Below are 15,552 nucleotides of genomic sequence, written 5' to 3'. Positions count from 1 at the left end.
TAACCATAATTCTGGGCTCAATTACAGCTGCAACTCACAAGACTACATGCATTTAGGCATCATCCAGATATCCTTCAATGTCTCAAAGCACTGATTCTGTTATCTAGCAGAGCAATATAGGGAAATGAGGTGGTTCCAATGTATCCAATACAATACAACCTGTCACACAAAATTATGGCCTGAAGATTCAGCCAGCCTCAGATATTTGGTCCAACTGAGGTACCAGTAGATGCATGTTTCTTTCTCTGGTGCACGTCATAGAGTAACAATGTAGTGCTTATGCTATAGTCTCAACACTTCCAATTAAGTGGGGCAGAGGTACAAATGGATGCTGCTTCATGCTAATTGAAGTAGTGCATACAGCAGATAAAAGGGCCATCCCTACAATATGCAGCCTAAATCTCAACATGCTTTCAGTGATAATGGAGAAAGAACCCAACCTGCAAATCCTGTCAGGCAGGTTGTTGGCACTGCTGCATGGCTCCAAACTATGATTGTGTGGGATGCTCAGTAGTTAAAGGTACTTCCATGAAAGAGGTGTGTGTGTGTGTGTGTGTTTTTAGACCAGCACCAGATTGATTTCTACCTACTCCCAAACCCTTAATGTCCAGGATGTCTCCACCTGACAGAACTCGCTACCTGTTGTTCAAGAGGTTGCTTGAACAGTAGTGAGGGCGCTGCAATGCACCCGGCCACGTGTGGGGAGAATGATTTAAGATCAAAAGCAGTTTTGCATTTGAGCGTTTCTTCACGAGAAACTTAATTAAGCGCGGACCCCTACACGCAATTCTACACGCAATTCTTTGAACAGTCCTCGGATGAGCTGCAAGACAAATTGGATAATGCAAACAGGAATAGCAGAATCATGAGGTCGAAGATCTAGGATTCGTTCGGGTTCAGAATTTTCTGGAAGTTGTCTGGGTGCGATTTTCAGGATCATTTGATGACTGAAAAAAAAAAAGGAAAACCAGGTTTTTAGACCGGGTCTTCTTCCTAATCTGTACTTTTGACAGCGAAACATCCCATTCCCGCCCGCTCCGACTCAAAGATCCCACGCCACAAAACTACTCGCGCAATACTGATTTGCGCACGCGCTGTGGTGGTGTTTTTTTTTTTTTAAAGCCTCTCGTCGATTGTTGGCTCGTGACGCAGAGGGCGGGTTTATGTTCGCACATACGCGTTCTTTACAATCCCCTTTTTTTCTAGAACATTCTCGCCTGGCGCCATTTTGTCACGGCGAGGCTCTTGTAATGGCGGATAGGCAGTGAAGAGCTGTATAGACGCCTGTGAACGGAGAGCGGTTCCGAAAGCAAAAGTAAGTTTGGATGATACCGAAACACCCAAAGTTAGGGGTATTCGGCATGAGAGAATTTGTTCTCGTAAATATTGGAATGAGTGGGGTCGTTTGTTGAATGGGCAGGAGACGCGGGGCGACCTTGCTTGTGTTTTTTTTCTTCGTGAAGATCTCGTTAGTCTCTTGTGTGTGGAAGCCGAGCCGACTCACAATGCCGGACGGTTCTGCCTCTTCGTTAAGGCTAAGTAAAGGGCCGCGAGCTGTCGCGGTCCGACTGCGGCCTTGAAGGCCTGAGAGGAAAAACAGTCCCGGTTGCAGTTACGCTTCGCCTTAACGAAGAGGCCGAATTTTTATTTTTTTTATACAGAGCGAGCGAGCGCTGCCATTGTAAAATGGTTTGCCTTTTTATTGCGTGCTGACTACGCATTGCACAATTGCATAGTTTTTTTAAAAAAGGTTTTCTGATCCGAACCTACGAGGAAAACTGCATAACAACAATATTCTGTGTATATTTTTAATCCCATTTATATCCCGCCCTTCTCCGAAGACTCAGGGCGGCTTACAATTTAAGCACAAACCAATGTGCTTAAATTATGATGTATGATTATTGTATCGTATATGATGTACGATTATTGTAATGTAAGCTGTGAGCGATATTGAGTATGAGGTAATGGCCGAGTAGGAAATATTAACATGATTTAAAAGTAATCGGGAGAATATCTCGATGGTGCCGTCATTCTTGAAGGTTCCGTGGATTGAGGTGAGTTAAAAATACGAAATCAGGAAATATGGAAGAAGAAAGCTTTGAGTTTGTTTGTTTTTTATTTTTATATACAAGATAATTCTAGGTGACATGGAAAGAGACACTAAAATTGTTACCGAAGTAAGAACAGTAACAAAGCTAAAATGTAGTTGAAATTACAGGGGTGAAAATGGCTGCTAGTAAAAGATTTTCAGTCTGAAAGAGGAAGAAACAGGAGCCTGCTAAATCATTCCTGGGAGAGATGCAGAGCTTTTACTGCCATGGCCAAATAAGTTCTGTTTTTAAATTTATTACCAGTATTTCTTGCCATTCTGAGAGATTGATTTTAAGGGGCAGACTGGCTTATGCCAGTTGTTCGATAACAACAATGTAGCTAGGTGATTTGGGAGTCATGACCTTTTTGATAATAGTACCTACTGTTGAGTGTTGTCTCTTAAGGAGTATTTTTCTGTTGATATCAGTGAAATGTTATCTCTATGGAATTAGGGTCCACATATTAGGCTTTTTTTTAAAGTGACTCTTCATATGACATGTTTGATCTGTTCATTTTCTGATTTTACCAGACATTAAACCATTAATGAAGGTAAGACTGAGTCCACATGCCAGTATCAAAAAACTAACCAAGGTTCATACTGATACAGCTAATTTAGCATGATGGTTTTATTTTATTGTTGCCCACATTGAAGATGGTGTTTTTACATTTATATTGTATAGAACAAAATAATGAGAGATACTTGGGACAAATGTATTCACAACGTTTGCTTTTTACATTGAGCTTGATAGTGGAGTAATAGGAAAGGGAGTATGTATAGAAAATTTCAGTCCATGTGTTTTAAATATTTTAAAATCTGCTGCAAAATTGCTCTTTTCAGATTTGGTATTTCATTTCTTTTGTTGATTACATTGTGGCCCTAACTTCTTCATCCAGGTTTCTTAGAACTATTGGACTAGAAGTCCTATTGTTACATGTATAAAATTGTGATGATTGTAGTTCCTTGTACCAGGAAGTCACTAAATTTCTTAAGTCTGATTTTTTAACAGTAATACACCCATATAACTTTCAAGTATTGTGTAATACTGAATTAGACCTTAAACAATATATTACAGTGCATTATCAAATATATCAAAAGCAAATTAAAATGGGTAATATTAATTGGAGTTGGTATTATTCGTGGTTTTGGAGTTGGATATCATCAGTACGCCGATGATACCCAGCTTTTCATTTCGACCCCAAACCACCCCAGTGATGCCCTCGACGTGATGTCCCATTGCCTGGAGGCGGTTCGGGTCTGGATGGGGAGGAACAGACTTCAACTCAACCCCGACAAGACTGAGTGGCTGTGCATACCGGCAGAACATTCCATCTCTTTCCATGGGGGGTGAACTATTACCCCCCGTAGATAGGGCTCGCAACTTGGGAGTCCTTCTAGATTCACGGCTCACTTTGGAAGACCATATAGTAGCTGTGACTAGGGGGGCCTTTGCCCAGGTTCGCCTGGTGCGCCAGTTGCGGCCCTATCTAGACTGGGATGCTTTATGTACGGTCACTCACGCGCTCGTGACCTCTCGTCTGGACTACTGCAACGCTCTCTACATGGGGCTACCCTTGAGGACCACTCGGAGGCTCCAACTGGTACAGAATGCAGCCGCGAGAGTTGTGTTGGGAGTCTCCTGATACTCCCATGTCACACCTCTGCTGCGTGAGCTGCATTGGTTACCAGTTGTCTTCCGGGTGAGATTCAAGGTACTGGTAATGGTGTTTAAGGCCCTACATGGCATGGGTCCGGAGTACCTTAGGGAGCACCTGCTGCCGGCATCAACTTCCCTGCGCCCTGTGCGTTCCCACAGAGAGGGCCTCCTCAGGGTGTCACCGATCAGAGAATGTCGATTGGTGGCCCCCAGGGGGAGGTCCTTCTCTGTGGGCGCCCCGGAGCTATGGAATCGGCTGCCGGTTGAGCTCCGGATGGCGCCCGACCTCCGCTCCTTCCGTCGCGATCTGAAGACATTCTTATTTGAACAAGCCGGCCTGGCCTGATGGGGGATGGGTTGGGTTTTATGGTTTTTCTTAATATTTGTATTTACTGTTTTTAGTCGGGCATATGTTTAATTTTCTTTTAACTTTTGTATTTTTGTATTTTTTATATATTTGCCCTGTTCACCGCCCTGAGTCCTTCGGGAGAAGGGCGGTATATAAATAAAATTATTTTTATTATTATTATTATTATTATTATTATTATTATTATTATTATTATTATTATTATTATTGTTATTATTATTGTTATTGTTATTGTTATTATTATTACTTTTTCTTGAAGACTTGCATGCTATATTTATTTGCTATTTGGACTTTTTGAAAAGAGCTCTTCTATCTGGTTTTTTACGCATTCTGATTTATGAATGTGCTAAGAATCAGAGATTGATATAGAAATAAAGGTTTTTCTCATTGTGCATTTTGCTGAGTTCAATATTTTGTCAACTGAAAAGGAAGATCACATGAGCTTTTATTTGTAAGAAAAATAGGGATGGGTTAATTAGAAAGTATTCCAAAACTTTTTCTAAACCATATTGATATATGCGATATATGTACTTAATCTATTTCAGATGAGGTATTCTAGACAAAGTCAATATCCTAACTGTGATGAAAAACAATGTTGGGATCCCCAAAACCAGCATAAAAGAAAAAGAGAATCACACAGCAAATATGAATACAAACGCTGCAAATATGAACACACTCTAACGTATGATAGGTAAGTTACTTTTTTTCTCAGTTCTCATTCAATTAAAATGTAGGTAATGTTAAATTTTATCGGGTGATTAATGATAACATTTTATGGGAGTTAAAATCCAAAATACAAGAATAATTCTTGATTTTCTATATCTGAAATCCTGGTTTTTAGTATTAAAATGACCTCATGTTTAATGATCATTTTGTGTTCTTAAAATTGGAGATATTTGCAATGTGCAGTTTTTCATTACAAGGAGTTTTATGAATTTTTTCCACTCTAGCACTTATAAAGATACCAGTTCCTTCCATGAAAGAGGTGATCATGAACGGTGCTACGTTGAAGAATACAGAAGCAACTACAGTCAGTTGTCCGAAACCAGGGACAATTGCAGGGTCCATGAGAACGATTATCACAACCATAGTAGCAAGTCATCTGGTCAGAGTGGCAGAAGCAGTTACAAAAGAAAATGCAAGGCTCATAATAAATCATATCATACAGACACGGTATGTATAATTTAAAACACCTGGAACATGGTTATAGGTATTTTTTTTAAATAATCACAAATGAATAAGGATACATTCTAGCAAAATTGTTTTTTTCTAATAGATTTGTTCTAAAATGGGAATACATTGTAGCAACTTGAAGACCTATTTTTCAAGGATAATTTGTTATTTTGTATAACATTTTACTGATCATCTTTTAAAATATCTGATTATATACTGAACTGGTGTTACATTGTGTTTTCCTGTAAGGATAATTGGTGAAGAGAAAACACAACTCTTTGCTATTCCAAGGCCTCTTAGGTTTCACTGGTGATGTTAAAATAGGTGCCTTTATAGGCAGATTTGCCCCATTAGATAAATTGATACTCAAGGATAAAATTTGCCTCTTTATTAATGGAATGATTGAGAGATTTGGTCAATATTGTTTTTTCCCCACTGCTTATCATCTGACATTCATTCGTCTGTCAAAGTAGATGTTGAACCTCTTGAATAATAATTGCTGGATGAATAATAATTAGGGCTCCTTAGAGCTCTTTAATTAGAAATAGTAGAGGGTTTTGTGATGGAATTTAATTGCCCTAATTAGGTTTAATATGCAAAATGTATTTTATACTTCTTGAGATTATTTACCCAAAAGATTACTTTATAGGTCAGTACATGCCAACACTTGATGCATGACAACGTTAAACTGAAGAATATTTATTTGCAATTTTAAAATACTTAATTCTTCTAGTGAACCATATTTTAAAAGCATATATATATATATATATATTATTTGTTGTTACCTTGCCACTTGAAGTACCTTGTCTGAAAATCTGTTCCTTGCCATGTTTTTTTCCTGTAACCTAAACTATGTGCCCTGTGAAATTCTGGGGAATTTGAAATTGTTCCTGCCAACCGTTTGTGGCCTGGCGCGTATCTGAATGCCTGAATATCTCCCTGCTGAATGAATTTCGTATTCTGCCCTGAATTCACTCGGGTATATTGATTGGCTGGATGATGTTGGTGCCGCGCACTTGCCGTTACCAGAGGAGTCACCGAAGGAAAAGATCCAGGAGTGTAGAGGATGATGAGGAGGGTCACCTGATCTGTCAGAGTGGAGACGTACTAAATGCAAGATGTATAGAATATTTTTCACAACTTACTTTCAAGATAGAATAATTTCTTTTAGATAAGTCAGGAAATTTTTTGCGTTTCTTTTGTTACGTGTTTTGTTTTTTTTCTTTCGGGGGGTTCTTTTTATGTAGAGTTAAACTTAATTGAAACTTCCTATATAGTAAACAGCTGGCCAAGATAGACATAATAACTGTCTTGGAGACTTGACCGATTAAATATTTAAAGTTGTCTAGTTATACTTTTTACATAATGGCATAGCATGGTGTATTGAATAATGAAAATATGTCATTATTTATATAACTGATTGCCTCCCATCTGTTTTAGATGAAATTATCAATACTCTGGGTGAAGGTGCTTTTGGAAAAGTAGTAAAGTGTATTGACCGCAAAATGTAAGTTTTTTTATGATGCTACTCAGTTTTCTAAATCTCAGATTATACATAATGTGATTTCTGTTTTCCCTTTTCTTGTGATTAGAAATTTTTCATGTGTCAGCTGAAAAAAAATACTATTGATATTGAAAGCCTAAAATATATAAGGTCTAAATGTCTGAGGTACCAGCTTTTCTGTTAAGATTGTTAAGAAACAACTTTTGAAAATGCCCCCCCCCTTTATTAGAGTCCTGTTTTTGTAATCCATGGTAGTGTGCATGTATGTTGGGGGGGGGGGTTCTTCCATGAAAATTCTTAGCATATCTGTAGTCAGTGGTTTTCCAGGAATCTGCAAACATGTAAACAGAGCCTTGGTGGAGCAGTGGGCTAATGCCTCCTTAAGTAACACCAGCTGCCTGCAATTAGTGCAGGTTTGCATCCCACCAGGCTCAAGGTTGACTCAGCCTTCCATCCTTCCGAGGTAGGTAAAATGAGGACCCAGATTGTTGGGGGCAATTAAGCTGACTTTGTAATAATGCCGCTTGGGGGGGGTGTATGAAAGCCCTAATAAGCAGGCATATACATAGAATGAAGGCTACTGCTAAGCTTGTAAGCCGCCCTGAGTCTTCGGAGAAGGGCGGGATATAAATGGAATTAAAATAAAATAAAAATAAATGTAATAAAAATGGGTGAATTATAGTTACTTTGAAATACATAGATTTTTTAAAAATAGTTTGTTTTTAACAATTCTGCTTGAAATGCACAATTTGTCATTTTACTTTAAGAATCTCATTGACATTCAGGAAATGTGCATATTTTAATAAATAATATATAATGATCTAAAATAATTAAAATCACTATCTGGAGAGATTTTTAAAAGGTATTTTTTGCGGAACTGTATTGTAAAACAATGGTCATTCATTGTAAGAAGACCTCATTATTTCTGTGATTATATTAGTGACACTTCAAAACTCTCTCTTTTAGGGGAGGTAAACATGTAGCAGTCAAAATTGTAAAAAACGTTGACAGATATTCAGAAGCAGCTCGGTCAGAAATACAAGTGTTGAAGCACTTAAATGTGTCAGATCCTAATAGCACATTGTAAGTATATGATGCAGTTAAAATTGAATGTGTGCATGTTTCCTCCCTCCCTCCCTCCCTCCCTCCCTCCCTCCCTCTGAAAGTGATTATACTCCCTTGTATACTAGTTTCTCTGTAATCATTGACGTTTTACTTTCAATTGTACTTATAAATTTCTCAGTTGATTTTATGCTTTTATTTAATGATGCCTTCTGAGTAAACTTATTGCATTTACAGTCACTGTGTCCAGATGTTGGAGTGGTTTGATCATCATGGCCATATTTGCATTGTATTTGAACTGCTAGGACTCAGTACCTATGACTTCCTTAAAGAAAATCGTTTTCTGCCTTTTTGTCTGGACCATATCAGAAAAATATCTTACCAGATTTGCAAGTCTGTAAATTGTAAGTATGTATTAAGCCAGGGGTCCCCAACCTTTGGGCTACAGTCCACTACCGGCCTGCTGGCCACTGGGCTGTGCAACAGGCTGGCCTTTGTGCGCACTTACCCTCACTTGCACTAGCACTGCGGCTCCACGGCAAAAATGGAGCTGCGCAGCCTAAATGGAGCGCCACATGGTGAAAATGGGGCAGGGCTAGCGGATGTCATGGGTGCTAGCATCGCCCCTTTTGCATCACACGCATGTTCGCAGCCATGTTTCTGTGTGCCCATATAAATTGCTTCCCTTTCCTTCCAGTTTGCCAAACAAGAAAGATTGGGGACCTCTATGTTGAGCTGTCTTTTTAGCAATCTCAAGGCAAATAAATGCAAAATATTCTTTAATTAAAATATTTTTAGGCTGTAAACATTGATATTTAAAGATGTCTTAAGCTAAAATAGAACTACTTTTTTACAGTCTTGCATTCAAACAAGCTGACCCATACAGATTTGAAACCTGAAAACATATTATTTGTGAATTCTGATTATACAGAAGAATATAACTCTCAACTGGTAAGTTTTATCTCAATATTTAGTAATTGCTTTTGTAACTGATTCCTTGTGCCTAATAATCCTATGCTACGTTTCAGAAACATGGTGAACGCACACTGAAACATCCAGACATCAAAGTTGTAGATTTTGGAAGTGCAACATATGATTATGAACATCATAGTACTCTTGTATCTACAAGGCATTACAGAGCTCCTGAAGTCATATTGGGTGAGATAACGTGCATATACTAGTACATAAATTTTCAATATCTATATTTTCATTTGTCATGTAGGTTGCAAACTTTGAAATTAATTTAGGATATGCTCTAGACTTGCTAAAATCTCTCAGGTTGTTTGAGAGGGAGGAATCCGTGTCCAAACACACTATGGTTAGTGCATGGAGTGAAACACCAGTCAAAACCCGTTTTGATCCAGTAGAAGTTCAGGGTTGAAACGTGAAAGATATCAATTGGGAGAGGGAAGATGATGGTAGTGCCAGCCAGTTGAAGATACTGTGTTGGGAGAGCAGCGGGAGTGCTGAAAAGGGAGACTTGGAGAATGCAGGCCTATGAGATTTGCAGTATCTCATCTGTGATTTTTTTTCCATCTAAAACCAAGAATAGCTGAAGCAGTTGCTGCCTCAAGTTTTGTCAGAAACTTTCCCGTTTCAAGAAAACCCTTAATTCATTATCAGAAGTATTTATAATTTGAAAGTCTTTATAGTATTTATAGTCTGCAAATTCATTTTATATATATATATATATATATATTTTTGCTGCAGCTTTGGGATGGTCGCAACCATGTGATGTCTGGAGTATTGGCTGTATTCTTATTGAATATTATCTTGGATTTACAATATTTCCGGTATGTGACTACAGAGGCATATGTTGTAGAGGTAGTGATAATTATTAGGAAGTTTTTTAAAAAGATTTACACTCCTAATTTAAAGTATTATGTGATTAGTAATTCAAAGTAAAATAAGAATTGATGTCAGCGGAAGTGTGTAATTTCAGTATAGATAAAGGCAATAGGAGCCCAAGATGTTACATCTAAAAGTGGAGAACTTGTCCAGAAAACAAAATGTCGATTCCATCCTCGGGCTTCAGATGCTACACTTCTTTGAAATACTGCCATGTGAAATCCATTGCCTATAAAACACTTCAATAGGAGTATTTAAAAAATAATTTGTTTTTTGAAAAAAAAAACATCTCTCCCTTCCACACATATTTTGCAGCACATTGTTTTGTACTCACTGTGTTTCATTTTTCTGAAATTTTCAAGAATTGGTTTTTTTTCCTTTAGACACATGACAGCAAAGAACACCTGGCTATGATGGAGAAGATACTAGGACCATTACCAATTCATATGGTTCAAAAGACCAGGTAAACAAATGTTTGGGGTTTTTCCCCCCTCAATATTTTTTCTTCCTCTGCTGAGTACTTACCAGTATTTGTATGTTTCTTCAACTGTTAGCTTACTTAAAAAAAAAAAAGAAGTAATCTGAAGCAGTAAAGGTATTTTAAATCTGGCACAGGTTCTCTTTAGTAGAAACCTTGAGGTAAATTGTATGGCTCTGTGAGAATACATTGTAAAATCTAGAATTGTTTAAAATTAGTAGGTACAATGCTCCTTATGCTAATTGTTAATTTGCATTTTATCATGTCGACCTGACATGGCAGAACGTCTCATATTGTGACCCTAATTATAATAATTGCATACATAAGCTATTTAGATTTAGATTTTATTAGATTTATATACCGCCCTTTCCCGAAGGACTCAGGGCGGTTTACAGGGCATTTTAAAATCATACCAATACAAAATACAAAGTTAAAAGACAAATAAAAGATTAAATTATCCCTGAAAATAAAACCTCAGTTAAAATTCTCAGCCTGGGCCAGAGAGCTCAAAGAGCCAAGTCTTCAGGTCTCGGCGGAATGAACGTAGGTCAGGGGTAGTCCTGAGCTCCACGGGCAGCTGGTTCCACAGGGCAGGCGCACCCACTGAGAAGGCCCTACCCCTGGGTGTTATCCGCCGGCAATCTTTTACCGGCGGCACCCTGAGAAGACCCTCTCTCTGCGAGTGCACTGGACGAAGGGAACTTGATGCTGGCAGTAGGTGTTCCCTCAAATATCCCAGACCCAAGCCATTTAGGGCTTTATAGGTCATCACCAGCACCTTGAATCTCACCCGGAGGGCATCCGGAAGCCAATGCAGCTCGCGGAGTAGAGGTGTTACATTTGTCATTTGATCATCTTAGCTTGGTGTTGATTCATCTGCAAGATACTGTTCTGCCTTTCATTTTTTATAATGAAATAAAAATAAATTTTTATTGTGATAATAGGAGAATACACTGGGATGGTGTACTATTGTTAATTTCAGAGGAAAGTTAAACTTGTTTTATGTGGCTAGTGATATTGTGCAAAGCATTCAAGGTTTGTTTGTACATTCATTGTATTGGGAATTGCTGGGGGAAACCGTCAACGCAAAGTAACAAGAGACAGCTTTTGAAACCACCATGGAAGCCTCCCAAAAGATGCTTTCAGGATAGATGCTTCGCTCACACTAACACGTTTTTAAATGGTGCACACCATAAATATGAATGTGGGGAATGTGTAAATAACCTTTTAAAAGATCCGAGTTATGTCAAAGCAGTTACAAGGAAGGCTTTATGCTAAATTTGCCATTGCTAAAGCTGCCTTTAAATAATTTTAGTCTTAACTTCATTTATAACAGAAAACGCAAATACTTCCGGCATGATAATTTGGATTGGGATGAATTCAGTTCTGCTGGCAGATACGTTTCAAGGCGTTGCAAGCCACTGAAGGTAAAGTAATCTATTTGACTAAGCTTCCTCTACTCCTGGCATGTCAAACTCCTGACATCGCGTGACATCGTGACTTTTTCCCCATTGGCAATGGAGTGGGTGCGGTTTTGGCGTGACGCATCCGGCCTGTGGGCTGGCAGTTTGATATGCCTGCTCTACTCCATTTTCTCTGAAGTGCTAATTAGTTTTCTTTTCCACCCACAGGAATTTATGCAGTGTCACAATTCTGACCATGAGAATCTGTTTGATCTTATTCAGAAAATGTTAGAATATGACCCTGCCAGACGAATCACACTTACTGAGGCTTTGGAGCATCCTTTCTTTTCTCCATTAAGAAAGAAGACGAGATGAGATTTTTAAAAATTCTGCCGTTGAAAAAAACATCTTTGAAATATTTATTTTGTAATTCTGTAAATTTATTTTTTGATATTGTCTTGCTTAGTCTGTTAAGATAGCTCTTAAAATAAAACATTTGGCAACACTTGCGTGTTCAGTCACTTTCTTAATATTTGCATGTAATCTGTGGTGACGTGGGTGGTTAAAGTTTCAATTTTCTTTTGGATCTAGGAAAAATATAAACTATAGGGACCTCCCAATCTCTCACAATTCAAAAATGTCTTCTGTATTTCCTGTCTCATAAAAGCAGCAAATCCCTGTATGGTTTGTTTAGTCCAAGGGTCAGCAAACCGCAGCTCTTTCAGTCGGCTGCGTCTCCCAGTCGTCCTCCGCCATTTGCAGAGACAGGCACTTGTGCTTCTCTTCTCTCTGTGTGTGTGTGTAAAAAAGAAAGTGGCCTCAAGTTCTCCGGAGAAGCTGACAAGCTTTGTTGGGTGGGGCTCTTCCCTTTGCTGCATCTCCGCAGGAAGCAGTAGCTCTCAAGGGCAGGAGAGTCAGCCCAGTAAGAATGTGTGACAGCTTGTCAGATGAGCAGAAGATCCGAGAGGGAGAGAGAACTCATGCACAGTAGTCTCTATTTCTTTTTAATTAAGCTCTTGAATCAAGCTCCCCCCTGTGCGTGTGCGCACGTTTTGCAGCTGTGTTTTTTTTTCCTTTGGGAAACGACCCCCCCTTTAGTCTAATTAGATTTCAGTAAGCTTGTTCCTGAAGATACTTCATATGCGGTGATTGCATGAATTGGCTTACTTTGTTTTGAAAACCTTAGCTGCACTGACTCATGTACCGTCTTCTATACTAGCTTCTCTCTGTTCTTAATTTTTTTTAAAAAAATGAAAGTTTTTTTAAAAACTAAAAATGCAGAACAGGTATACTACAAGCTACAAAGTGTTCTCTCATTTATGTTTCCAGCAAGGATGTGTTACATATCTTTAACAGAATGATAGAGTGAATGCCCATTTTTGATATTCTCAGTGTTGTCCCACATAGGCTCAGTATGTTATTTCCATTGTTTCCTGTAAGAATTTAAAATATTTCTTCCATTTTTGTTGGTACATCAATCTTTAAGCACATTTAAGAACTCAGTATGCCTTTTACAGACCAATGGTAACCTGTTCCAACCTAGACATTGTTATGTATTGGCAATTACAATTCTCAAAAATGATGGGGAGTTGAAAGAAATAAATGAATGGATTTTTATTATGAGTGCAGTATTCTGCATAGTTAAAGAATTAAAAAAATGGGTGTTTCAACAGCATTTTTTGGCTGTTCCAAATTTTATGCAATGGAATGAATGACATTTCAGTTTTGTGCACAGCCCTATGTTCTATTTTGTATACAGCCATAAGGCCACTCTTAAAAATGGTGACTAGTTCCAATGAAGTCAAGGTTATTTTCTATGCTATGCTAACAAAATGGAATAAAGCCTACAGGATGGTAAAACTAAATGTATATGAAATAAGTATATATTCAAAAGAGGGAATCTGCTTTAGGAACTATAATTTTGTCTTCAAAACAAAAACATTAATTGATCTGATATAGTACATTTCTTATGAAAACTATGTCAATATTCCCTTGGTTTTTATTAACCATTTTCCACTCTAAAATTTATGGAAACTGGAAACTCCCTGTCAGATTTTATATTACATATCAAACATGGCTATGCAGCCATAAAATCTCGGGGGGAAAAACTTCCCCAAATATCATGCATTCATATATTTGTAGTCTAGCAGGGATATCAAGAGGGTTAACAATGGCAAATATGACTAGAGTGACTGAAGCCCCTTTTGCGTATCTGGGTTTTGATTGCCTCGCAAGGTAAAATACAACTTCAATCTAAAGGGAAACCAGTTTGGATCACACCATTTTACCATTGTTGATATACATATCAACAGATATTTCATGATCTGGGTCAACTAGAGCTTGGTAATTTAATGTCACACACAAAACATTTTACTGCCAAATTCTGTGAAGGCATCCTCGATTAATGACCACTCGTTCAGCAACCAGTTATAACAGCAGTGAACAAGTTTCAGTCATTCCAGCAACTTGCTTGGTTAGATGACTGATCTGCACCCTTGGCATCCTGCTTGCATTCACAATGACTGCAGCAGTCACAATTGCAATTTGCAGCATTCCCCGACAGCTTGCCACAAGCAAAGTCAATGGGGAAGCCAGCAGGGAAGTCAAAGTTGTTCCACTTGTAGCAAGGATATCTGTTCCACAACAAAAAAGTTTAAACTAGAGGGCAACGTATCAGTTTGTTAATTTGGGAGATATAACCAAAAAAATTCTAAACTCTAGATAAATTAAAATTAAAATAAGCAAGAAAATGGTAAGAGAACACCTGTCTGACCTTGATAAATATAAATCATCGGGACCTGACGGATTACATCAGGGGTGTCAAACTCAATTTCACTGAGGGCCGCATCAGCATTGCGGTTGCCCTCAGAGGGCCGGGTCGGTATGGCCAGGGTGGGTGTGGTCTACTGGGTGGGCATGGCTAGAGTGCGTATGGCCTACTGGGTGGGCACGGCCAGCTCTACATCTTTCGCATCAAGGGTGCCTATGGGGGCCCGGGCAGGAGTGGGACAGATCTGAGGGTCTCTGGCAGGAGGAGGGTCTCTGGGCCAGGGCCAAGGCAGTGGGGGCCGTTCCCTCACTGTTTCCAGGATGGCTTCGCGGGCCGCATGAAACCACTTCGCGGGCCGTATCTGGCCCCCGGGCCTTGTGTTTGACATGTCTGGATTACATCCCAGAGTTCTGAAGGAGCTGGCAGATGTTATCTCAGAACCATTGTATCATATCTTTAAAAAATCTTGGGAGCACAGGGGAACTACCAGAAGATTGGGAAAGAGCTAATGTGGTTCCCATTTTCAAAAAAGGAGGGGGGAAAAACAGACCCAGGAAACTACAGATCAATCAGCCTAACATCAATACCTGGGAAGACACTGGGAAAAATAATAAAAAAAACAGATCTGTGAACATCTAGAAACAAAGTTATAACTAGTAGCCAACACGGGTTTGTTAAAAACAGATCATGCCAAACCAATCTTTTCATTCTTTGACAAAGTGACTGAATTAGTAGACCAGCAAAATGCTGTGGACATGGTATATTTAGAGTTCAGCAAGCCATGCGACAAAGACCACAACCTACTTCTCCGTAAGGTAGAAAAATGTGGGATAGACAGCATAATCACCAGATGGATTTGTAACTGGCTGACAAATTACTCAACGAGTAGTCCTTACATCTACTTGGAGGGAAGTAAGTATTCTTCAATATCTTCATAAATGAATTAGATTAGGGAATAGAAGGGGAACTCATCACATTTGTAGATGAAATTAAGGTGGCAGGAATAGCCAAAACCCCAGAAAACAAGCTCAGGATTCAAAAAGATCTTGACAAACTTGAACAATGGGCCCTATCTAACAACATGAAATTTAATGTGGAGAAAAAGGTTTTACATCCGGGCAGGAAAAACCAAAGATTAAGCAAAACCTTGCTAAAAAAACTGTGAGAGGAACCATGGAGTCCTAGTGATCACTTAAACATG

The 15,552-nt window shown here is 38.8% G+C and overlaps 1 protein-coding gene across 1 annotated transcript; it reads left to right on the top strand.

The window, feature by feature from the left end:
* Positions 1–1,190: 1,190 nt before the first annotated feature.
* CLK1 (CDC like kinase 1) lies at positions 1,191–12,086 on the top strand. The gene is made up of 13 exons (XM_083349992.1): positions 1,191–1,315; positions 4,659–4,804; positions 5,064–5,286; positions 6,316–6,406; positions 6,727–6,793; positions 7,757–7,873; positions 8,090–8,256; positions 8,709–8,803; positions 8,881–9,010; positions 9,563–9,645; positions 10,084–10,163; positions 11,515–11,605; positions 11,810–12,086. The coding sequence occupies exons 2-13, from the start codon at positions 4,659–4,661 to the stop codon at positions 11,954–11,956; spliced, it is 1,437 nt and encodes a 478-aa protein (XP_083206118.1). The 5' UTR covers positions 1,191–1,315; the 3' UTR covers positions 11,957–12,086.
* The last annotated feature ends 3,466 nt before the right edge of the window (positions 12,087–15,552 follow it).

The sequence above is a fragment of the Vipera ursinii genome (genome assembly GCF_947247035.1).
Source record: "Vipera ursinii genome assembly, chromosome: 1".
Taxonomy (NCBI): Eukaryota; Metazoa; Chordata; class Lepidosauria; order Squamata; family Viperidae; genus Vipera; species Vipera ursinii.
This window is presented reverse-complemented; position numbering and strand designations above follow the sequence as displayed.